The following is a 25,846-nucleotide window of genomic DNA, read 5'->3' on the forward strand; positions in this document are numbered from 1 at the left end:
TTATTCATTTCTTTTTATTTATTTGTTCATCTATTTATTTATTGATTTCTTTATTTATTGAATTTTTCTTTATATATTTCTTTATTTCGTTCTTTTTATTTATTTATTTCCTTCTTTCTTTCTTTCTCGAAAAGTCCTTGTGACAAACTAGTTATAAAAAGAACGTTGCCGAAGTTTGAGGTCACAATGACTGAATGCTCTGAGGTCCCTAAAATTAGATTTCAAGACGAAGTGAATGGGCGAGGGTGAAACCGCTGTCGGGTTTTGTTAAAAGCTTGTGGCAGCTGTCTTATCATGAGTCAGACAAGGCTCGAGTTTCACTCCTTACTTTCATACTTTGGCTCTTTCCACCTGACACAAGCTATCCATCCATATTTAGAGCAACGTGGTAATAATAGCCGCAGACTAAGGGCGGTCGTCGCTAATACGATCGGCCGGTTCGAGTACAGATTCGTACACAGCACGAGCAGCGACCGAAGGAGACCGACGGTTTACCTGCAAGCAGTACCTGAGTCCCAGCACCGAGAGCCTCGCAATGGATGTCCGAGCTGGATCCCTCGCAGAGGAATTGCGCGTTTACCAAATGACTCTCCTACAAGAAGGCTTCCGCAACTTGTTGGACGAAGACAAGTTTATAGATTGTCTTGTTAAAGTTGGCGACAAGAACCTTCCTTGCCACAGACTGGTGCTCGCTGCTTGCAGTCCGTACTTCCGAGCGATGTTCCTGCCGGACGCGGACGAAGGTGACGAATCGGCCGCAAAGAGCAAAGGGGAGACACAAAAGGACGTTGAGGTATCGAAAGAAGTAGTCTTGGACGACATCGATCCAACAATCATGGAGAACATACTGCGCTACCTGTACACGTCAGAGATCGATATCACGGACGACAACGTTCACGGGATTTTTACCGTAGCAAACATGCTTCAAATCCCGTCCATCTTCACCGTGTGCGTGTCCTACTTGCAGCGACGTCTCGGTATCACGAACTGTCTTTCCGTTTTTCGCCTCGGGCTCCTGCTCGACTGTCCGCGCCTCGCTGTGGTCGCCCGGGACTTCATCGCCGAGCGCTTCAGGGTGGTAAGCAAGGACCCGGACTTCCTGCAGCTCGCCCCGCACGAGTTAATCGCCATTATCTCCGCCAATGGGCTGAACGTCGAACGGGAGGAAGAGGTGTTTGAAACGGTGATCTCCTGGGTAAAAACAGACCGAGAAGCACACGCGGACAGCTTGACCGATGTTTTTGACTGCATTCGATTCCGTCTAATGTCCATAGACTTTTTTCGGGACAAAGTAGAGAAGAATGAATTTGTCAAAGTGAACCCGAAATTGCAGAAAAAGCTACAGCTGGTGAGTACAACACACACACACACACACACACACACACACACACACACACACACACACACACACACACACACACACACACACACACACACACACACACACACACACACACACACACATCGACATCACAGATCCACACACACATACATCTACATCTACATCTACATCACAGATCCACCGGGTATGTACGTGTGTGTGTGTGTGTATGTGTATGTGTGTGTATGTGTGTGTGTGTGTGTGTGTGTGTGTGTGTGTGTGTGTGTGTGTGTGTGTGTGTGTGTGTGTGTGTGTGTGTGTGTGTATGCATGTAAGTTGTTTCTGCCTGCCATCCCCACACATGGGTGGCCCCAGGAGATGGAAGGGAGATGCACCATGTCCCAAAGTATACACCTCTGTTCGTGTGTGTGTTTATTTATCTGTGTGTATACAGTCATGTGAAAAAGTAAGTACACCCCATGTAAAGATTTGACTTTTTCAACATATTTCAACATACAGCTATTTGATCTTCATTTCAACAATATTGATAGATAAAGGTGATATAATATAACAAATATCATGAAACATTTACATTTTGTAGTCCATTGTATAATTTAAATAAACATAAATGCAAATTTCGCATGTGGAAAAAGTAAGTACACCCTTGGCTCTAATAGGTGGTATTGCCCCCTTTGGCAGAATCAACCTCAAGTAGGCGTTTCTTATAACTGTCTACCAGTCTCTGACATCGACTGGGAGAAATTTTTGCCCACTCCTCCATGCAGAATTCTTTCAGCTGTGCGATGTTTGAGGGGTTTCTTGCATGCACAGCTCATTTCAAATCCCCCCACAACATCTCGATGGGATTTAGATCCGTGCTTTGCTTGGCCATTCCAGAACCCTCCATTTCTTTCTTTTCAGCCATTCCTTGGTGGATTTACTGGTATGTTTAGGGTCATTGTCATGTTGCAAGGTCCACCTTCAGTTGAGCTTCAACTTTCCGACAGATGGCCTCACATTATCCTCAAGCACCCTCTGGTACAATGAAGAATTCATAGTTGATTCTACGATGGTGAGCTGCCCAGGCCCTGATGCATCAAAGCTGCCCCAAACCATGATATTTCCACCACCATGCTTTACAGTTGGTATCAGGTTATTGTGGTCAAATGCTGTCTTTGGTTTTCGCCAAATATGTCTTCTGGTACTTTGGCCAATTAGCTCTACCTTTGACTCATCTGTCCAGAGCACATTGTTCCAGAAGTGCTGGTCTTTGCCTTGGTGTTCATTGGCAAACTTTAGTCTTGCCCTGATTTTCTTTCTGGACAGCAAAGCTTTCCTCCTGGCACACCCCCATGTAGATCAAATTTGTGCAGCCTCTTTCTAATGGTAGACTCGCACACTTTGACATCAACAGTGGCAAGAGCTACCTGTAGGTCCCGTGATGACATGACATGCTGACATTCTTGCGGTCTGCTCTCAGGCTGAACTTGCTGGGGCGGCCTGGCCTGAACAAGTTGGCAGTTGTTTGGAATCTTCTCCACTTATAGATGATCTTCCGGACAGTCGAATGATTGATTTCAAATTGTTTGGAGATCTTTTTAAATCCCTTCCCAGACTCGTAGGCATCTATAACCTTCTTTCTGAAGGCCTCAAAGAGCTCTTTTGATCTAGGCATGGTGATGCCGCACACTTCAACAACAAAGAGCAAACCAAACGAAATGTCTGAGGTTTAAATAAGACAGGGTCCTCCAAGATCTTCTCTAACGATGTTCTAATCATTTGCACCTGAGCTGGCACACCTGATTCTAATTTTAGGTATTTGAAGGAGTGATAAATGTAGGGGTGTACTTACTTTTTCCACATGCGAAATTTGCATTTATGTTTATTTAAATTATACAATGGACTACAAAATCTAAATGTTTCATGATATTTGTTTTATTATATCACCTTTATCTCTCAATATTGTTGAAATAAAGATCAAATAGCTGTATGTTGAAATATGTTGAAAAAGTCAAAACTTTACATGGGGTGTACTTACTTTTTCACTTGACTGTATGTGTATGTGCACGTGCTCAAGTATGTATGTGTGTATATTTTTGTGTGTATTTGTGCATGTGTGTGTATAAAATGTGTAATATGTCACTCACAAGATGTGTACATAATATACTACTGTAGAACATGTCATGCATATTATGTGTATATACAATACACTATGTGTATAATATGCATGTATATATAATGTATAATAATAACAATAATATAATGTATAATAATAATAATAAAACGTATAATAATAATCTTACTATATAATTCACCAAATGTCTATGTGTATATACAATACACTATGTGTATAATATGCATGTATATATAATGTATAATAATAACAATAATATAATGTATAATAATAATAATAAAACGTATAATAATAATCTTACTATATAATTCACCAAATGTCTGTCTGTCCGTTCGAAGGTACCGCAAAAATGGCTGAACCGATCTCAACGAAATTTTGGGTGGGTAATGCTGGGACCCCCTGGAGTAAAATAGGCGATATTGTTTTTCCAATTTTTTTTCCAATTTTCCAGTTTTTCCAAACACGATGGAATAATATTTACTGATATGAACAGTGATGTGGCTTTTGTTGAAATTCTACAAATACTGTTTATTCTACGTACCAGAAGAGAGTAGATCGACTCCTGACGAACTTTTCCTATATAAACGTGCAGCTCCGAAGTAACATGGCAGCGTGTGCAAAGCGACTGAGAAACAGGTGTAGCGGCCGCATCCGTGTTACAGATTCGGCGCGCACTCTTCACACATAAACGTGCGACTGAGAAAGACGTGCAGCGGCCGCTTCCGTTTTGCAGAATTCAATCTTTTTTTCAAAATGGGTGCCATGTACTGTTTAGATTTTGATGATTTGCGTGTGATATGATTCAACGGATGTTTATATGAATCGTTTAAAATAAAAAAAGCCTTCAATTTCTGATATTTTGCCTTTTCATTTGGGCTTCCCAATTGAAGCCCCGCCCATAGGGCGGGTACCGTTGCTAGTAATATAGAACGTATAATAATAATAATAATAATAATAATAATATAACGTATAATAATAATAATATAACGTATAATAATAATGTGTGTATACAATAGCATGCAAAACATGTGTATAAACCATAATCATGCATGTGTATGTGCAAATCAGACAGACCATTGTACATGTGTGTGCGTGGGCACACGTCACCGCCACCAGTCCTCATCTTTCTCAGGTCCTCCTTCCACTCGGGTCCACCAAATATAAGGCCCCCTTCCCACTCGCACAACCGCTTGAGCGAACGATACAAAACTTTAAACTTTGCAGCACCGACCATGGAGATTTTTTAAAAACAAACGTACAAGATAATTGGATGGAAAGTGTGACTGGTGTTCCACAAAATCAGTTTTCTGCAGGCATTGGTGTTGTGACGTGTGGGTGTTTCACATATCAGGAATAAATGGCCGAGTGAATAGGTAAAGGGTAAAAAAACAAATAGGTAAAAGGATGAAATTCGAAACTGCAACCTTCAATTCACACACAAACTCATTTACTTACTAAACCAGACAACTCGTCCTCAAAATGACCTTTTCACACAGAAATTAAGTAATAATCTTCAAACGATACGAGAAGGACGGAGCTTGAATTTGAACCTTGAGCAGCAACTCCTCATTCGTACAATGACCCGGTGGGACAAACATCGTGTTTGTACCTGTTGTGACGTTGTGGAGTGCAGGATGGGATTCAAACTTATCTGGAATAACCTTCATCTGCCGTGTGCTCAGGTGAGTGGTGAAGGAGCTCGTCACTCACAGGAAAACTCCAATGGTCGATCACCTCAACGCAGATAATTCCAAGCACAGTCAACTAGAACAGCACTGAATAGTTTACGTTTTGTATCCCAATGATAAGCAGGATCTGGATCCTGACCTGAACCAAAATCTAATCGGCTTGTTCTTGTCACCTATCCAACTTATCCACCTAGTTTTATAATAATCCATCCAAAACCTTTTGAAATACCATCTATTATACAAGAGAGCTGTCTCTCTGTGTGTGTCGCCATTTTTCTCAGAGATGGCTGAACGGATCTTCGTCAAACTTTCAGAGGTCCATCAGTGAGTGCTTGGGAGTGTTTTAGGCCAAAATAATAATAATAGATTTTGAAAAAAATGTTCGTTTTTTCGGATTTTGAAAGAAAAAAAAAATTGTTCTGTAGTACCGAAGCCTTTTTGATTAATGACAGTTATATACAAGTATACATTCACATAAATAAATACAAAACAATCATCAGACATTTGAACACAAATAATAAAACAATTCCGGAAGCGGTCGAAGTTGGTGGTAAGGCTTCTTCTTCTTCCTGAATGTCATCATACTTAACTCAGAAACGTGATGAACGGTACATCTGAAACAAGATCTGCCAGCCACCCTCTGATGGTTAAACTGCCGAAATCTCGGCTCTCTGCTCACCTTCACTCTTTCATTCCTCTTTTCTCCCACCTCTGGAACAAACTCCCACACTCACTTCAATCACACTCCTCCCTCCAGGTCTTCAAAACAGCTGTTCACCACCATCTCTTATCTTCCCCCATCCAAAACCTTGATCTTTTCTACCCCCACTAATTCACCCCAGATCCACCTTGTTTGAAATTCCAACTTCTTTCCTGGAAGTCCTGGCAGTGTCCATATGTTTTATACCTCTCCCACCCCCCCCCCCCCTTCCCATGCCTCCCCCCAAAGCCCTCTCCCTCTCACAGTTCTCTCGATGTCTCCATGTCTCTCGGTCCCTGCTCTCAAATGTTGTGTTTGTGTCCTTCCCCCTCTCTCCCCATCTTGTCTACCACTCCCGATGTTATTTGTTTTATGTGTCTCTTTGTCTTTCTGTGTGATTAATGTTCGCTCTTTCACGAGCCTCGATGTTGTATACAAAAAAAAAAAAAAAAAAAAATTCACCAGCATATATTCAACGAAAAGGTAAAATGATGATTTGACATTTGTGATGGATTCTGATTTGGATGTAATTGCTCTTCCATTATATTTGCCCTCATTTGAAATATGTTGATGTTTCTTTTTCGCTTGAGCAACACCGCGTACTCCAGCTATAAACACTTTTATACTTTACTCGGGGTACAAATACAAATGCAAATTTGTCTGGGCGGTAACATAGGCTATGTGGCCGCGGCCTCATTCTGTGGTGTGGGGGACTGGGAGAGGGGCGTAAATTATCTATGTAAATGTGTACCGTGTAGCTCCACCTGGTGTTGGTGGCTGAGGGTATTACAATTTCATTTTTTACTTGTGCAACACTGAGGTTATGAAGCACTCTTTGCATGGGAAAATTTTTCCTCTTTACCTTCCTCCCCTCCCCCAAAACGGAGGGGCCTGTCAAAGGCATCCCCAGCCCCCCCTAAAGGATGTATATGTAGTTTAACTTTCCCCTCATTCTCCCCTCCCCTCCCCCTTCCACCCCCCTCTCTCTCTCCTGCTCCCCCCCCCCTCACCCCTCCGGCAAGGCCGGGTACTCCTGCTCGTGTTATATATAGTTTTTGGCCCCTTCTTTCAATGGTAAAAATAAATAATCACTTTAAAATTCTCGTATCCGGATCTGGATCTTCACCAAAATCTAATCAAATTCATCCTTGTCACACTCCCAACCTGTCCACCAAGTTTCGTCTGAATCCGTCCATAACTTTTTTGAGATATCCTGCAGACAAGTGTGAAAACCTTTGGTGACGGAGGTAATTACGAGTAATAAGTGTCCATAAGTCCTTGATCATGTTGTGGAATGTTGTCCGAGGCCCTTATGTGAATTAGATGAAAAAGGACTCTACTGAGAGCTGCAGTCAACACAAAGTTCAGGATAATATTTTTGTGCTCATTATCTTCCATGTTGTCTATTTTTCTGCCTCGGAAGCAATTGTGCCAGACCGCTGACATTTTGGCAATTGTGCCACAGTGTATGATAGAAATTAGAGATGGTGCAAGCCTAATGTTTCTGCAAAACTTTGGAAGCCTTTTGGGAAGCATTGTAAGCCCACCTCTTTTGGGAAGGAATCAATCCGTGGAGGTATTTCTGGCTCCATGGACGTCATAATTCGGCATGGAGTAGAATGTCAGCTCACTTTCTGGCTGGAATCCACTTTGCGTCGACGAATGATTTTGATTGTGTATAAAAGTTTCCATCAACCAATGTTTGAAGCATTGTAAATAATCTTTGAATTTTTTTTTATTTAAAGATCTTTACAAGTAGAGCGTCACCATATTATCCTCTTTTAATATAAAGTACAACTAAGATGATCTATATTCTATACATACAATTCTATAAACTGTATTTAACATGTTTTCCATATTAGGTGAAAGATGCATTTGAAGGCAAGATTCCAGAAGCCAACAAGGATGCAGGAAGTGCAAAAGACAGTGAAAACAAGGATGTGGAGAGCGATGTGGAGCAAGAAATGCCTTTGCTACCCAGTATACTCAACGATAACCGTCGCTTTGGAATGTTCACCAAAGAACTTATCCTACTGGTGAATGACGTAGCAGCTGTGGCATATGACCCAGTGGGAAATGAATGCTACCTTGCAGCAATTTCGGCAGAGCAGGTGCCGAAGAATCACAGTTGCATCGTGACTCGCGAAAACCAAGTATTTGTGGCTGGTGGGCTACACCAAAATGAAGAGAACAAGGAGAATCCATATCAGTCATACTTTTTGCAGGTGAGAGCTCAACTTTGCACTCAGGAGGGAGGAGTCCAAGGGATCCTAATAATTTTTCTTAACAATAACACAACAACAACATGCTTTTTAAGGCCATTTTCCCTGCTAGAGCGGGGGGTTAGCCTTGCGGTCCCCATGACAATCTTCTCCATTTTACCCTATTTTCTGCATCTCTCCTTGTTAACCCCCTTGCCCTCATTTCTTCTTCCACCATCTTTAGCCAAGTCTTTCTCGGTCTTCCCCGTCCTCTACTTCTTTCTACATTCATTTCCATCACTCTTCTCAACCAGTCACTTTCATCCTTCCTCAACACATGACCAAACCATCTCAACCTGTTCCTCTTCACAGCATCAATCACAGGCTCTATTTCCATCATCTTTCGCAATTCATCAATAGGACAATAATTTTTCTTAAAAAACAAAACAAATTATGTTCGTTGTCCATCCTAATTCAACAATAACATCTTCCTTAAAAAATAAAATAAAATAATATATACAGTCGGACCCCGCTAATCGCGGTTCCGCTATTCGCGGTTGATAAAATGTGACCTGTTTCTCTATTCGCGGAAAAGTGTCCCGTGTATTTGCGGTTTTTTTTCTTCTATTTGCGGCTGTGTTCCGTGAAATCGCGGTTCTTTTTTTCCTATTTGTGGCTGTGTTCCACGAATTCGGGGTTTTTCAGGGGCGCAAAAAAAATTTCATGAGCTGCTTGCTTGACACATTTATAAAACCCATCTTTCATTTCACCAGCCATGCATAAAGCAGGTGGACATGCGCAAAAAAACATCTTCTACGAGCCGCGAGCATGACCTGCTTCTACTTTCATCTCTCCTTGTTAACCCCCTTGCCCTCATTTCTTCTTCCACCATCTTTAGCCAAGTCTTTCTCGGTCTCCCCCGTCCTCTACTTCTTTCTACATTCATTTCCATCACTCTTCGTTTTGCGTTTTCATGGCTTTGCATGTGCTTTGCGTTTTCATGGCTTTCGCAGCCACGAATTTTAGCCACACTATAATCGAGAGCTTAGCGGGCTTTGCGTTTTCATGGTTTTCGCAGCCACGAATTTTAGCCGCACTATAATCGAGAGCTTAGCGGGATGTTCCACCAGCTGCATAAACACACATCCGCGTGAGTTACTGGACAGAATGAAAACACTCCACCGTATCTATTAGTACAATTAGCTGTCTCCCTTTCCCCCAATGAAACTGGCAAGGCATGCATTCATGGATTTTCATCGACATTCGTGGGATCTGCCTCACCATTTCCGTTATTATCGCCAACATTCACGGGATTTGCCTCACCATTTGCAGGATTATCGCCGACATTCGCGGGTTTTGTCTCGCCATTTTCTGGACTTTTATCGACGTTTGCAGATTACTGTCGACATTCTCGGGATTTGCCTCACCATTCGCAGATTTTGCCTCACCATTCACGGTTTGGTCCTCTCTATTCGTGGATTTTCATGACTCGGGAACCTATCCCCCATTCGCGGCATTTTCCAGGAACATATCCTCCGCAAATATCTGGGCCCCACAGTATATATGTATATGTGTGTGTGTGTATATATATATATATATATATATATTTCATATACTTGTATATGACTGACTGACAAATGTACCGTACTCTGTGTAACAAAGCATTACTTCTGCTGAAGCAGTTTCTTGGCAAGAGTCATGCTCTGTCCCAGCAGTAATTAGGACAATAATTTGGAATTTGTTCTCACCGAGTCTCACATAGAGAAAATTTTGAAGTGCCACTGATAGCTCACCTAGTCTTCGTGAAGGACACCGTGTGATCTTTATCGTCTATTGCAAGCAGACAGGATGCCAGTTAAACATCCATCCAAAGGATGGCACACACTTTGATGAATCACCATGCCTGTGAAACACTGGGATGACAGTTTATAGCCTGGATGGGATTTGAACCCAGGCCAGACAGCTTAGAGGTGAGTCTGTATACCTCTAGGCAATGCAAAAGCTAGAACACATTATGGATAATGATTCAACAGAACAAAAAGAGCAGTAGAAAAAGTGGGGAAACACCAACAGCAGGGATGAGGAACAAAGTAGAGGGAGACTTCGAAAAAAAATAGGGGTAGTAGGGAGGATGCATGGGGTGGACAAGATAGATACAAGACAAACTCTCAATAAGGAAAAACTGGAAATTTGGAAGAAGGTGTAGAATTTACCTCTCCCCTCCTCTTAGCTCATCCCCCATCCGTGGTTTGGAGGCACCCATTGGCTACGAGAGTAGAGGAAGTCATGCTGTGTGTGGAGTTGGCCTTGGATACCATAGGCAGAGAATTTGGAGAGCAAGATTGGATGCCAGACTATCGAAAGCAGGAGATATGTCCAGGGAAACGCCCCTGATGTTTCTTTAATATTCATGAAACATGTTTTCATGTTCGTTCCAGATGTCTGACATTGAGTGCCCCCATCCATTGTTGAGAGAGTATAAGCAGAATGTCCAAGATGGAGTGATCTGGTGTGAAACCAAATTGATTATCTGAATGAGGCCTTTGGAGAAAAGGAAGGATTATACAGTATGTCAACTGCGATGATACATTCCATAGCCTTGCTGATGATTGGAAGTAAGCTGATAGGTCTGAAGTTGAAGGGATTGGATTTTGCACCTTATTTCTATCATGCAGTGATGTTTGATGACTTCCAAGCAGATGGAAAATGACTTCGGTCAAATGACAAGGTCAGAAGGGCAGAGAAAGGATGTGCAATAACAACAGAGCAGGTTTTCAGAATAGGTGAGCTGATGCTGTCCCGTCCAGTTGCAGAATCAGAGTTGAGGGTTGCCAGAAACCTCTCCACCTTCTCAGGTGAAAAAGTCCAGTAGCAGTTAGGTGTGACTGGGTAGGTTAGCACAGAGAGCGAGGGGTTGGGGACACAATATTTAGAAGCAACCAAAGAATCGAGGCATCCGGCCTTCTCACGAGCGGAGTCGGCTGTGGTGCCATATGAAGTAAAGGAAGGAATAGAGTGGGAGCCCCAGAGACAGATGTAACAAGGTTCTACTAGGTTTCAGAGGAGGGTGACAGATTTGAAAGTTCAATATTTATGTTGGACAGATGTTGTTTTCTGGCTCTTCTGAGAATGGACACACTTGTTGCGGACTTTGTGGAACGATGTGAGATTGCTTTCGGTCAGGTGTGCTTTCCAGTAAGGGAAGGCAAGTTGGTTCAAAGCCTCCAGTGCCTTCAGAAAGTATTGTCGTGTGACTACACTGTGTGATGAACACCACAGGGTGACACAGATAACCAAACGAGCTTAACACTCTGAGGCGTTGTCAAAATATAGCGGAGAATACGCGTGTGGGGGGGGGGGGGGGGGGCGGGAGCCGAAGAGCTTACCTTCACGAGTCCACCCGACGTCCTCGACCGTCAAACCGAGACGGAATTAAAATGTAGAAATAAACAGGTTTAATGAAAGAAATGCCGGTAACAAAGAAAATGCATGATAAACTAAATTCCTAATTGTAGCGCTCCCATACAGACCCGAATACAGACAAAGGGAAATAAAACTGGAAAATAAAAACGTGTGATTTGTGGCACCTATCTCCAATCGGCTGATTTATCTCGTCAGGAATCGTCAAAGATTGTCTGAGGCCTTGGCAGGAAATGCACGTTCGTTGGCATAAACTAGGCCTCACCGCGTTTCTGCTCACTCCTGGCCTGCCCGAGAGCGCAGCGAGCTGGCAGCACCCGTCCACTCGTCATTCTTGCTTGGGAAACCGCAGTCCTCGGTCGCAGCTCTTCCTCCTCACGACCACTAGCAAGATGTCCTCCTCACGACCGTTCGCGATGAAGCTTCCTTGTGCAAGAGCAATAGCGACCGTTCGCTATGGATCCAGAACGAGAAGGCAAGATGTCGGCACATGACCGTTCACCACCAGATCCCAAAACGAGCAGGAGTGAGAGGGGACGTCGATGCTGAGAGAGAGAGAGAGATTTTCAGCGACTGTTCACTAACAAAGTCCGGACCCCAAGAGAGAAGATGTCCGCCGCTCCAACTATTTTGTACTTGAGGCTCTGGCGTCATCTCACAACGTCTCCGTCTCCGCTCATATCAGCGATTCTCATCTTACCAGTGCTTGTGCCAATCAAATCCCGGTCCAATCACTGCCCTTCGGGGCATGGCTCATGGCCCTGCCTGTGCCTGTGTGCTCACCAAGTTGATGTTATCAGTGATGGTGCTTGATGCCTGGTTTCCAGTTGGTTTTTAATTAGTGTGGTTAATGGCCAATTTATTACTAGGTGTCTGTAGTGTGGTGTCATAAGGAACACAGGAAAAGATCACAGAGGCAATTACATACAGGGGTTAATTACCCATAATCCCTCGCTAATTAACAAACCCCACCCCTCTCATGGGGATGAAGATACACTTACATGACATCCGGTCGACACAAATTTCCTACTTCGGATACATCGAGGTTTCTTCTTCTTCATGACAGTCAGAGCACACTAATCTATACAATTCTACTTGGACTAAGGTATTGCCTACCCCCTACAAACGTAAAAGTATTCACACCCCTTGACTTTTTTCACATTTTGTTGTGTTACAGCCTGAATTTAAAATTGATTAAATTGAGATTTTTTTTGTCACTGATCTACACATAATACCCCATAATGTCAAAAAAAAAAATTCATTTAGAACTTTTTACAAAATAATGAAAAATGAAATGCTGAAATGTCTTGAGTCAATAAGTATTCAAACCTTTTGCTATGACACTCCAAATTGAGCTCAGGTGCATCCAATTTCCTTTCATCATGCTTGAGATCTTTCCAGCTTGATTAGAGTCCACCTGTGGCCAATTCAATTGAATGGACATGATTTAGAAAGAAACACCTTTCTACGTATATAAGGTCCCATAGTTGACTATTCCCACAACTAAATATTCCACATATTATTGCGAACAAATTCATCAATTTATGATTGTTTTAGGTCACCTGGAACCCTCTCCCCTTCATTTTATATTCTAGCTTCCTGTCTGCATACAGGAAGGTGTATCTCGAGCTTTTGTATTCCTGAGGAAAGTTTGACTTGTTTAATTTTCTTTTTTTAGGTTCGGTTAATTGGTCACCTTTCTTCATTTTTCAGTAAACTTTTCAAAATTTCAATTACTCATTGGAAATTTTTCACAAAGATGCTCTCTTTTGTGCTGTTCCTGTTTATGTAACAACGTATTTAAGAATAGCCTACCGTATCTAGGATATTCACCTTTTTGCATGAACCATATTCAATATGAAATTTAGTGCCTTCAATCTATCCTTTTTAAATTATTTATTTATTTATTTATTTATTATCATAATGGCTATCCACCTACATGTCCTCTTGCAGTTTGACCATCTGGAATGTGAGTGGATTGGTATGCCTCCAATGCCATCTGCACGATGTCTCTTCAGTTTGGGCGAAGCGGAGAATTCGATCTACTCAATTGGGGGCCAAGAAGTCACAGGAAACACGACCCTTGACTCAGTACTCTGCTATGACAGGAAGTAAGGCAAACATCTGTACATCATGTGTGTTAATCTGTAGTTTTGAAGACTAATAGGCAAAATTTTTCTTATTTTTCTACCCTGTTATTAATTGCAACAATACAACCCCTTTTACTGTGCAATTAAATAATTGTTATTTTAATTTTTTACATTTATGTGAGGTAATAAATGTGTTAAATATTCATCGTAATTAATCCTGTCTTGCCCAAGCAGTAATACAGTAAATCAAGGTTCACCCATTTTGATTGAAAATTGCCCAGGCTGCGTTTGACTGCCAGCTCCCTCCAATTGAGCAGTTTAATGATCTCCATTTGCTAATGCAGCGACGAAGGAAGTACAAGTATACATGTTACAAAATGGCCGCTCTCACACACAATGAGAAACGGTAAAGCACAGAAAAACTGAAACACACAGACACTTTAACACATACTGTAGTTACTTCACTTCACTGTTCCGTATCTATATATGCTTGAGGGTTAGAGTGAGAGAGAGTGTCTGTGTGTGTGTAAAAGACAAATATGAGTGCACCTATTGGGTACCACATGATGGCATCAACTTGTTCATCCCTTGAATGCTCACCCACAGAGAGTTTACAAGTCTCCCGGCTGCAATCAATTGCACACAAATTAAAGTAACGTTTTCCAGTTTGGTTAATTTATTTATGGATTGTGAGATCGATTATAGACATTGATCGCCCTATTGAGACCACTTTGTAGGGCAGTGAAGTGACAGGCTGAAAACCACCAAATATAACTTGGTACGAAGACAACTGGATATATTCCATGGTTGAAAATGCAATATATCGAGTAGGAGTAAGTGCAGCACTCACAGCTGGCTGCCACCACACCTGAAAACCAAGCCAACAGAGACAGAGAGAGAGACAGAGAGAGAGACAGAGAGAGAGACAGAGAGAGAGAGAGACAGAGAGAGACAGAGAGAGAGACAGAGAGAGAGAGAGAGAGAGAGAGAGAGAGAGAGACAGACAGACAGAGAGAGAGAGAGAGAGAGAGAGAGAGAGAGACAGAGAGAGACACAGAGAGAGACAGAGAGACAGAGAGAGAGAGAGAGAGACAGAGAGACAGAGAGAGAGAGAGAGAGACAGAGAGAGAGACAGAGAGCGAGAGAGAGAGAGAGAGAGAGAGACAGAGAGAGGGAGAGAGAGAGAGAGAGAGAGAGAGAGAGAGAGAGAGAGAGAGAGAAGGTGTTTGCCATTAAGAGAGGGCCATTGGCGCAGCTATATCTGCATGGAAAACAGGAAGAAAGCAATGGAAGGCCTGGAGCTCAATATTGATTAGGGTCACACTGTAGAGAGGAAATAGGATCTCAGACCTCCTCCATTAAACATCTTGCTATGCACCAACGTGTGCAGCAAGCAGAGCAGAAAAGGACAAATTATTTGGTGATATCCAACTGGCATTGAATGAGTCGTCACCAAATTACCCATACAGTAGTGCTAGGAGACCTCAATGTCCGTGTTGGATCAAAAGAGGATGAGGGTGATAAATGGATGGATCTAGGCTATCACATGGATATCTATCGCGCGATGTTTGAGGGCCACATGGATATAGCTTCATTATATACTCCTTTCATCACTGATGCATGCATACTCTTCCAGATATCTCTAACAGACAGCAGTGGCATCAACATATAACATCACAGTAAGTTAGGCAATGATGAAGTGATGAATTATAAACAGTTCAAACACTGTAAAGACAGGAATTTAAACAAGAAAAAGTCACTAAGCTCATGACTGCAGTGGCAAGGTCACCTTGGCCACGGCTGACCAATGTATACCAAAAATAATTATTTTCAGTTGGCAACATTGGCCCACCTAAAGTGTGGTCTGAAAAGAAGGTGGAGATGTGTTCCATAAAGATCTTCCGGAAATGAGTTTCATAGGACAAGTGGTACGAGTGTGTGACAGTTGTTGTGGTTGTGGGGTTGGGGCTGGAGTGTGGGAGGAGGGGTGGCAGATAGAACGAAGTAGATGGAGGAGGTATGGAGAAAGGGTTGGAATGAGGAGGGAGGGGAAGGGAAATATTTGGAATTCTTGCTTCTCCGGAGTTAAAGTTCAAATAGTGCAAAGACAAGAACTGAAACAAAATTCACACTGGATGAAAGATCCCCATTAATCCCTAATCTTTCACGTAGTGGGAAGTGGGTGTTGGTGGTAGGTGAAAAGGACAGTTTTGTTTTTGTGGCAAATTATTTAAGAGCAACTATTATGCGGTGTATTGGTTCTGTGTGATGTTCACACATGTATACTTGTGATTCGATGTGGATCGAACTGCTTACTTCATATGACCGTGTAATCTTTGCTGAGGCAAGTTGTTTATTCAAAAAGTAGAGTAGAGTGAAAAGTAGCAAGTTATAATATTTCAGATATTGAAAGTTTGAAGGTTCAATATTTATGTTGGACAGATGTTGTTTTCTGGCTCTCCTGAGAGTGGACACACACTTGTTGCAGACTTTGTGGAATGATGTGAGATTGCTTTCGGTCAGGTTTGCTTTCCAGTAAGAGAAGGCAAGCTGTTTCAAAGCCGACAGACACTTCAGGAAGTATTCACACCCCTTGACTTTTTTCACCTTTTGTTGCATTACAGCCTGAATTTAAAATGGATTAAATTGGGTTTTTTGTCACTGATCTACAGATAATACCCCATATGTCAAAGTGATTTTTTTGAACTTTTTACAAAGTAATTAAAAATGAAAATCTGAAATGTATTGGGTCAATAAGTGTTCAACCCTTTTGCTATGACACTCCAAATTGAGCTCAGGTGCATCCAATTTCTTTTGATCATCCTTGAGATGTCTCCACAACTTGGTTGGAGTCCACCTGTGGCCAATTCAATTGATTAGACATGATTTAGAAAGAAACACACCTTTTTACGCATAGAACGTTCTACAGTTGAAAGTGCTTATCAGGGCAGAAACGCTAACATGAAGTCCAAGGAACTGTCTGCAGAAGATGTGAACTGTCTGTTGTGAGGAGGCATAGATCTGGGGAAGGGTACAAACAGTTTCTAAGGTGTTGAAGAGCACAGTGAGCTCCATCATTAGCAAATGGAAAGAATATGGAACTACGCAGACTCTTCCTAGAGTTGGCCGTCTGACCAAACTGAGCAACTGGACAAGAAGGACCTTGGTTAGGGAGGTGACCAAGAATCCAATGAACACTCTGACAGAACCACAGAGTTCCTTGGCTGAGATGGGAGAACCTGCCGGAAGGACAACAGTCTCTGCAGCCCTTCAAAAATCTAAGCTTTATGGGAGTGGCCAGATGGAAGCCACTCCTGAGAAAAAGGCACATGACAGCTTGCCTGGATTTTGTACAAAGGCACATGAAAGACTGAGAGCATGAGGGAAAATATTCTGTGATCTGACAAGATGAAAATTGAACTCTTCGGCCTGAATGCAAAGCGCTATGTCTGGAGGAAACCAAGCACAGCTCATCACCCATGTAACAACATCCCTACCGTGAAGCATGGTAGGGGCATCATCATGCTATGGGGATGCTTTTAAGTGGCAGGGATCGGCAGACTTGTAAGGATAGATGGAACAATGAATGGAGCCAAATACAGGCAAATCCTTGAGGAGAACCTGCTTCAGAGTGCAAAAGACCTTAAACTGCGGATTTACGTTCCACCAGGAAAATGACCCCAAGCATACAGCTAAAGCAACACTGGAATGGCTTCAGAACAAGAACGTGAAAGTCCTTGAGTGCTCAACCAAAGCCCAGACCTGAATCCCATTGAGAATCTGTGGAAAGACTTGAAGATTGCTGTTCACCAACGCTTTCCATCCAACTTGACAGAGCTCGGACAAATCTGCAAGATAGAATGGGAGAAACTCCCAAATCCAGATGTGCAACATTGATACAGACATACCCAAGAAGACTCGAAGCTGTAATCGCTGCCAAAAATCTCAATTTAATCCATTTTAAATTCAGGCTGTAACTGTAACACAACAAAATGTGAAAAAAGTCAAGGGGGTGTGAATATTTTCTGAAGGCACTGGACCAAGTTTTAGTTGAATATGTTAGAGTGTATGGGAAAATGTCTGGAAAAAAAAACAAGTTGAACAGACGGACAGACTGAGAGCAAACCTATAGTCCTCTCCGGTGAAATCCGTAGGAGACTAATAAAAAAGGCATTGGTAAAGAAGTAGCAAAAATGTAAAATTTGATGTAGAAATGTGATAATCCTAATGGCCCCATTCTATATGACTTTTCTTGGATTAATACGATGGTTTTAGCAAAATGAAAAATTAAATTCCAATTGCGTGTTTTTCTTAAACATCTGTTGTTGTACTATGTCTTCTGCAGGTCTTTTAAATGGGGAGAATCTGATCCACTGCCCTATAAGGTGTATGGTCACTCTGTCGTTTCTCACAAAGGACTTGTGTATGTCCTTGGAGGGAAGACACCAGACAAGTAAGCTCCTCATTCACCAGCAATACTATTGATTACCTCCACCACCAAAGGTGGATGGAGGTTATGTTTTCACCCCTGTCTGTTTGTTTGTTTGTTTGTTTGTTTGTGAACAAAATATCTCAAAAAGTTGTGGACGGATTCGGACGGATTCGGACGAAATTTGGCAGAGATGTAGCGTATGCCACAAGGACGAAATCATTAGATTTTGGTGAAGATCTGGATTCGGATCCGGCTACTAGAATTTTTTAAGTGATTCTTCACCAATGGGATATCGGGCCAAAAACTATACATAGCAGGATATCTCAAAAAGTTGTGGACGGATTTGGACGAAACTTGGTGGACTGGTTAGGGGTCTGACAAGGACAAATAGATTCGAAATTGGTGAAGATCTGAATGTGGATTCGGATATGAGTATGATTGAATTTTTAAGTGATTTTTCACCATTGGGAGATAGGGCCAAAAACTATACATTGCGGGATATCTCAAAAATTATGGATGGATTTGGACGCAACTTGGTGGACAGGTTGTATGTGTGACAAGGCAAAATCGATTCGATTTTGGTGAAGATCTGAATTATGGATTCGGATAATAGAATTATTTAATTTTTTAAGTGATTCTTCACCATTGAGTGATATGGCCAACCAGGCGGAGGTATGCTCTCTACTGAGTGCCGTTCTAGCTTTCACTATTTTACTCCATTGCCAAATCATGATAATCCAAAAACACAAAGGTATATTTCTTTATTTACTTGTCAACATTGTTACTACTATACGATATAAATCAGAGAATCAAAAGCCACAGTAGTGTTTATTTGAGGCTTCAACTCAGAGAAGTCATTGCAGGTGTAAAACAGCATCAATGCAGGGTTAGAAGAAGAATCTTTCAGGAAATGAAAATTATTTCAGGAAACTTTAAGGAAACTATATATACAATAATCATCCAAAAAATAAAACTCAGATTGTCCTATTTAGTGTTCCAAACTGAACACATGGCTCCCAGTTTGAAATTCCAGGAAAATACCCCATATGCCAGTTGAAAATCTGCTCTATTTTGTTGATTTGTCCACTGCTCAAGCAGGGCCTGGCATTATGGCCTATGCCCTAGAACAGTGGTTATTAACCCCTTTTTGGTGCCCGCACTCCTTTGGTTCTCAGAATAATTTTTCGCACCCCTTGTCAGAAATAAATGAATTAGGACAGGTCTTAGAATTAAAGACTTGGAATTAGATTATTCGCACTCCTTTACTAACGTTGTCATTGAATCGGCCGGGATGTTTCACACCCCCAGGGGGTGCGTGCACCCCAGTTTAAGAACCACTGTCATAGAGGTACGCACAGTGAAGAGGCATCGAGACCATCCACTAACCTTAAGTTGTGCTCCTCATGGTCGTATCTCCCTCGAAAGGGGGCCGCCTCGCCCCCTCCCCAAATCCCTCATTTTCACGAAAACATCTTCTACACAACTACTTGAGCGATATGGACCAAATTTGGAACAATGCATCAAGATAGTAAGGCCTCATGGGGTTGTGCCCCCCCCATCTGGATCCACCCATTTAAAGGGGACAAAAGGTGGGTTTGCCCCAAATATTGGTATTTCATTCAAAAAATTTCTTCTCAGAAACCGACAACCAGATCCAGACTAAAGTGGAAATGCAGCATCGTGACCATGCCCTAACATTACGTTGTGCTCGCCATGGCCATATCTCCCATGGAAAGGGGGCCACAGGCTCCTTCCCTTAATCCCTCATATTCACCAAAGCATTTTCCTCACAAACTACATTACTGCATTACCGATATGGACCACATTTGGTACGATACAACAGAACAGTAAGGTCCCATGGGGTTGTGCTCTCCATTCTGACCTGCACCCTAAAATGAGCTGAAAATGGGGGTTTCACCTCAAATTCAGGTAATTTATCTTATAATCTTCTGAGAAACTGGAGAAATAACCATCAGTCCCCCATGGGGCTATTTCTTTATAGGATATGAGCACTTGGATCTCTTTGATCACGATGAGGTTAAGTGAGTAGCTTGGCAGGTCAGTCATGTCACTCACTTGACTTGGATCGAGGTTCTCAAGATCCTCAATAATTGCTGCTCAACAAGACAATGGTTATGTTTGTAGGTTAATTAAGACCCTCAAGATGTGTGTCGCATTGGTTTGAACATTGAACTTGCACTTTTAATTCCTAAATAAATATGAGGACATCCATCTAAGTTTTATCCTGTATCATAATAAATATTCAATGTATTTTTTCTTAAACATGATATCTTTAGAAAATTAAACTTCTTTCCCTTTATATGCAAGCAGCATGGCTGTTTTTTCCAGGTTATTGCTTTGTACAGATATATAACCACCTTTAGAGGCCATTTTTCCCCGCAAAGCAGGGGTTGGCCTTTTTCGGGAACCGTGGTTGTTGTTGTTTTTCGGTCCCCTTTTTGAAGCAATGTTTTACAGCCGGATGCCCTTCCTGACGCCAACCCTTTTTGCCGCCTTTAACGACAAACAGGGAATTACCAGTGAACTGGTACTCAATTAGCCGACCTCAGAAGGTATGAACAGGCTGAGTCAACCCCCCTGGCGTTAATTCAGCAATCGACCGGGATTCGAACCCAGGATCCTAGGATCCTAAGCCGGCACCCTAGCCACTAGCCCAACACCAGGGATGTTGTTGTGCACTATTTTATCAAATGGTAGATACACTGTGCACTATATTTGATTTGTTGTTTGCATTACTAACAACGTGTAGTTATGCCACTGATGTAGTGTCTACGTAGATTAGAGCAGGAATTTAAAATTTATCCAGGAATTCCAGGATACAATAGTCTCTTCCTTTTCACCGATTGGTTTTTCACAGATAGAAAATCGAGGCTCATGGAAGAGTGGGTAAAAAGGAAACGTGCAGACAGAGTGGGAGTGGGGCCACAGGTGTACGCAAGAAGCAAGGGAAAGAACAAACGGGAAAATAGGAGAGAGAGAAACGAGGAGAGGAAACAATAAATTGCAGCTAAGAGGCTTTGGTTAGGTCGGGTTGATGGGCATAGAATAGATTGTTTGTGGGAATTGGGAAGGAGAGATGAGATGGTGGTGTGTTGTCAGTTTGAAGCCCTGGAGGAAAGGGTGGGATTGAAACACCTCTGGAAAGCAGTTTCACAAATTGGAGAAAGAAGAACAAAAGGAGTGAAGGTGTGCAATTAAACAGAAGGAGGTTTTTTGGAAGAACATGTACATCCTGGAGGAGAGGGGAGGTTGGAGGGAAGCAAATGATTGGAGGGAAGAATTATCAAGGCAAAATATATATTTTTTTAATACAAAATTTGCTTCTACATTCCCTTTTACCAAGTTAATTAGGATTTGCATCTATGTTATGATCACAATCAATCTTGCAGACAAAGAAAAATCTGGTAACATTTTTAATAGGAGGTATGTAAAAAAAAAAAAAAAAGATTCGGCGAAAAATGTTTTATGATTGTTGCTTGAATTTTTGAAACGCATTTCCAGAGTAATGGAGGTTTCTTTAAAATCCATGTACTGTGGTGCAGGAAGTGCTTAAACAAGATGTTGGTCTACAATCCGAAAAAATTTGAATGGAAAGAGCTACCTCCCATGAATGTGGCCCGCTCCCTCTGTGGTGCGGCTGTGCACAAGAACAAGATCTGGGTTGCGGCTGGAGTTGTGGACAATGGTCTTACAGCCTCTGTAGAAATGTATGATATTGCAAGCAACAAGTAAGTCATTTATTAAAGTTGATTGATTAAATCAAATGATTAAATGACAGAATAGAACAGGATGTTTATGAAATTCGGAAAACAACTATTGATGCTCCAAACCGTGCACCATACTTTGTTGGACAATTTTAATGACCTATTTCAATGTTTTTAGCTGATAAATTTGTCTACTTTAATGGGCCCAATCTTTCCCTCCCTCTTGTTTAAGGATTTCAGGTAAGGTTTCCAATCCTATTCTGTGATATATATATATATATATATATATATATATATATATATATATATATATATATATATATATATATATATATATATATATATACTAGCTATGCTCGCCTCACCATGCTTCATTACAGGAGAACGGGTTTGTTTTAGCTGAGAATAATGATTGTACCTGAGTTGCTGTGTTGTCATGATTTACCCCAATCATAATACAAACAATTACTTTGCACAAATTTATTTGTAGTGTTTGTGATATTACATTTTTATAAACAATTTACGTTGAAAAAATAAATAAAAAAAAGAACCCCTCAGCACATACACACAGGAGGGGTAGGTGCAGACTGGAAATTTGGGACGATTACACCACACCACCACGTAATTCAAAACAACTCACCACCACATAATTAAAAACACCTCACTACCATGTAATTCAAAATTCCACACCACCACGTAATTCAAGACACCTCACAGCCACATAATTCAAAACACCTCACCACCACGTGATTCAAAACACCTCACCACCACGAAATTCAAAACACCTCACCACCATGTAATTCAAAACACCTCACCACCATGTAATTCAAGACACCTCATAGCCACATAATTTAAAAATATAGATATATAGAAAATATATATAAATTCTATATACAGTCACGTGAAAAAGTAAGTACACCCCATGTAAAGTTTTGACTTTTTTCAACATATTTCAACATACAGCTATTTGATCTTCATTTTTTTTTTTTTTTTTTTGTATACAAGATCGAGGCTCGTGAAAGAGCTAACATTAATCACACAAAAAGACAAACCGACACACAAAACACAAAAAACAAGGGGAACGGCAGACAAGATGGGGAGAGAGGGGGAAGGACACAAAAGAGAGGGGGAAGAGGGGGAAGGACACAAACACAACATTTGAGAGCAGGGACATCGGGAGGACTTGGGGGGAGGTGGGAGAGGAATAAAACATATGAACACTGCAAGGACTCTGGGGTGAATTCCCGGGGGTAGAAAAGATCAAGGTTTTCGATGGGGGAAGAAAAGAGATGGTGGTGAACAGCTGTTTTAAAGACCTGGAGGGAGGAGTGGGATTGAAGGGAGTGGGGGAGTTTGTTCCAGAGGCGGGAGAAAAGGGGAATGAAAGAGTGAAGGTGAGCAGAGAGCCTAGACTTTGGCAGTTTAACCATAAGAGGGTTGCAGGCAGATCTTGTGCGACCTGAAGGAATATTGGGGGGACAGAGCACAGAGAGAGCTGGGGGAGCAAGGCCGGAGAGGAGTCGGTAGAAGACAGAAAGACCACCAACCTGCCTGCGGTGAGTGAGTGAAAGGCCCTCGGTGTTGACTACATCGCAGGAGATTCCAATGATTCTGAAAGCTTTGGCCTCAACAGCGTGAAGCCGAGCAAGGTGTGAGGCAGGAGCACCAGCCCAGAGGGGAGAACAGTATTCCATTGAGCTGCGGATGAAAGCCTTGTATGTGGTGAGGAGCTCAGGTGTGCCAAGGAAGGACTTCGCACGACGGAGGATGCCCAGTCGGCGACTGGCTTTGGAGGCCAGCTTGGAAATGTGGTTTTCCCAAGAAAGATCATGGCAGATAGTGAGACCCAAAAGCTTGAGCGACAGAACTTCTTGGAGAGGATTGTTGAGAAAGTAGATGGGAGGGTTGTCCAGTCGGTCCTTTCGGAGAGACATTGTAAGAGTGTGAGATTTGTCAGGATTGAAAGACATGTTCCACTTGTTTGACCAGTCTGTGATTTTGTCCACGTCTGCAGAGAGTGAGGAGGCTGCAGACTGCCGATCTGAGGGATGAGGAATGGAGCGACCGAGAGTAGAGTCGTCAGCAAAGAGATAGAGAGGATTTTCAAGAGAGTCAGAGAGATCATTGATGAAGACCAGAAAAAGCACAGGGCCCAGAACACTACCTTGGGGAACTCCAGCCTGAACAGGAAGAGGAGATGAGAGAAACCCATTCAGGGCCACACGTTGACTACGACCAGAGAGGAAGTCTGCCAGCCATGCGTGGAGATTTCCATGGATACCAAAGGAGGAGAGTTTGGTGAGCAGAGCAGGGTGCCAGACCGTATCGAAGGCACGTGAAATGTCAAGGGAGACAGCTCTAATTTCCTGTTTGGCGTTGAGGACCTCCATCCATTGTTGAGAAAGCAGAAGCAGCATGTCCAGAGTAGAGTGACCAGGTCTGAAACCAAATTGATGATCAGAGATCAAGCCACTGGAGAAGAGGAAAGATTTAATATCTGAAGCAATGATGGATTCCATGACTTTGCTGATAATTGGGAGAAGGCTGATTGGTCTGTAGTTGCTGGGATCTGTTTTTGCACCTTTTTTGTGCAAACCGGTGATGTTGGCTGATTTCCAAGCAGATGGCAGATGACCTTGAGCAAAAGAGAGGGTGAAGAGAACAGAAAGAGGGAGTGAAAGAGCAGAAGAACATGATTTTAGGACCCGTGGGCTGATGCCGTCAGGACGAGTTGCAGAATCAGAGTCGAGGGTTGACAGAAACTTTTCCACCTTGTCAGGAGGAAAGGACACAGAGTCCAGGAGCAGCTGGGTACGACTGGGTACGGTGGGTACAGAGAGGGATGGGTTTGGGAAACAAGATTTAGAGGCAAACACAGAGTTGAGGCATTCAGCTTTTTCACGTGCGGAGTCAGCCGTTAAGCCGTTTGAGGTGAGGGAGGGGATGGAGGGGGAACAAACACCAGAAACAGATTTGACCAGACGCCACCAGGATTTGGAAGAGGGAGACAGATAAGAGAGTTCGGTCTTGAGAATGGTGAGATATTGTTTCCTGGCTCTCCTGAGGGTGGACACACACTTGTTTCGGGCTTTGTGAAAGGAAATGAGATTTCCTTCCGTTGGATTTGCTTTCCAGGAGACGAAAGCAAGTTGTTTCAGGGCAACAGCCTCACCACAAGATTCCGTGTACCATGGACGGGAGGAAGGGTATGACAACTGAAGACGAGATGGTATAAATCTGTGCATGAGAGAGAGCAATTTACTTTGAAAGAATTCCCAGGATGAGTTGACGTCAGAGGCGGTAGAGATGGGAGACCAGTCCAGATGATTGATGGCTGCTTGAAGACCGTGCCAGTTGGCCTGAGTGAAATGCCAGACTCGTCGATGCTGAGGAGGCTCTCTGAGAATGGTCAGAGAGATGTCCACTTTGACAAGCACATGATCAGATGAGCCGACTGGAGCAGAAGAAGAGCAGCAGACATTTTCAGGGAAGTTTGTCATAACCAAATCCAGAAGAGAAGATGCTCCGTTGACTGAGATCCGGGTCGGGAAATTGACAGATTGTGTCAGTCCCAGTGAGTCGCAGAAGTCCTTTGCTGAAGAGCCATGGCTGGTGAGAGAGGTACCCACACCCAGCCAACTGGCATGGTGACAATTGAAATCACCACATATGAGGAAGAGGCGGTATTTCAACAATATTGGTAGATAAAGGTGATATAATATAACAAATATCATGAAACATTTACATTTTGTAGTCCATTGTATAATTTAAATAAACATAAATGCAAATTTCGCATGTGGAAAAAGTAAGTACACCCCTACATTTATAACTACTTCAAATACCTAAAATTAGAATCAGGTGCACGAGCTCAGGTGCAAATGATTAGAACATCGTTAGAGAGGATCTTGGAGGAACCTGTCTTATTTAAACCTCAGACATTTAGTTTGGTTTGCTCTTTGTTGTTGAAGTGTGCGACGTCACCATGTCTAGATCAAAAGAGCTCTCTGAGGCCTTCAGAAAGAAGGTTATAGATGCCTACGAGTCTGGGAAGGGATTTAAAAAGATCTCCAAACAATTTAAAATCAATCATTCGACTGTCCGGAAGATCATCTACAAGTGGAGAAGATTCTAAACA

The 25,846-nt window shown here is 42.3% G+C and overlaps 1 protein-coding gene across 1 annotated transcript in view; it reads left to right on the forward strand.

Moving 5' to 3' along the window:
* Nucleotides 1-371: 371 nt before the first annotated feature.
* The window catches only part of KLHL41 (kelch like family member 41), a 31,605-nt gene continuing 6,130 nt past the window's right edge, over nucleotides 372-25,846 (forward strand). The window contains exons 1-5 of the mRNA XM_068122468.2: nucleotides 372-1,348; nucleotides 7,706-8,068; nucleotides 13,418-13,575; nucleotides 17,900-18,007; nucleotides 21,550-21,735. Coding sequence (XP_067978569.2) covers nucleotides 536-1,348; nucleotides 7,706-8,068; nucleotides 13,418-13,575; nucleotides 17,900-18,007; nucleotides 21,550-21,735 — 1,628 coding nt within the window. The 5' untranslated portion in view covers nucleotides 372-535. The remainder of the gene's footprint in view (nucleotides 1,349-7,705; nucleotides 8,069-13,417; nucleotides 13,576-17,899; nucleotides 18,008-21,549; nucleotides 21,736-25,846) is intronic.

The sequence above is a fragment of the Myxine glutinosa genome, chromosome 7 (genome assembly GCF_964187855.1).
Source record: "Myxine glutinosa chromosome 7, kmMyxGlut1.1, whole genome shotgun sequence".
Lineage (NCBI taxonomy): Eukaryota > Metazoa > Chordata > Myxini > Myxiniformes > Myxinidae > Myxine > Myxine glutinosa.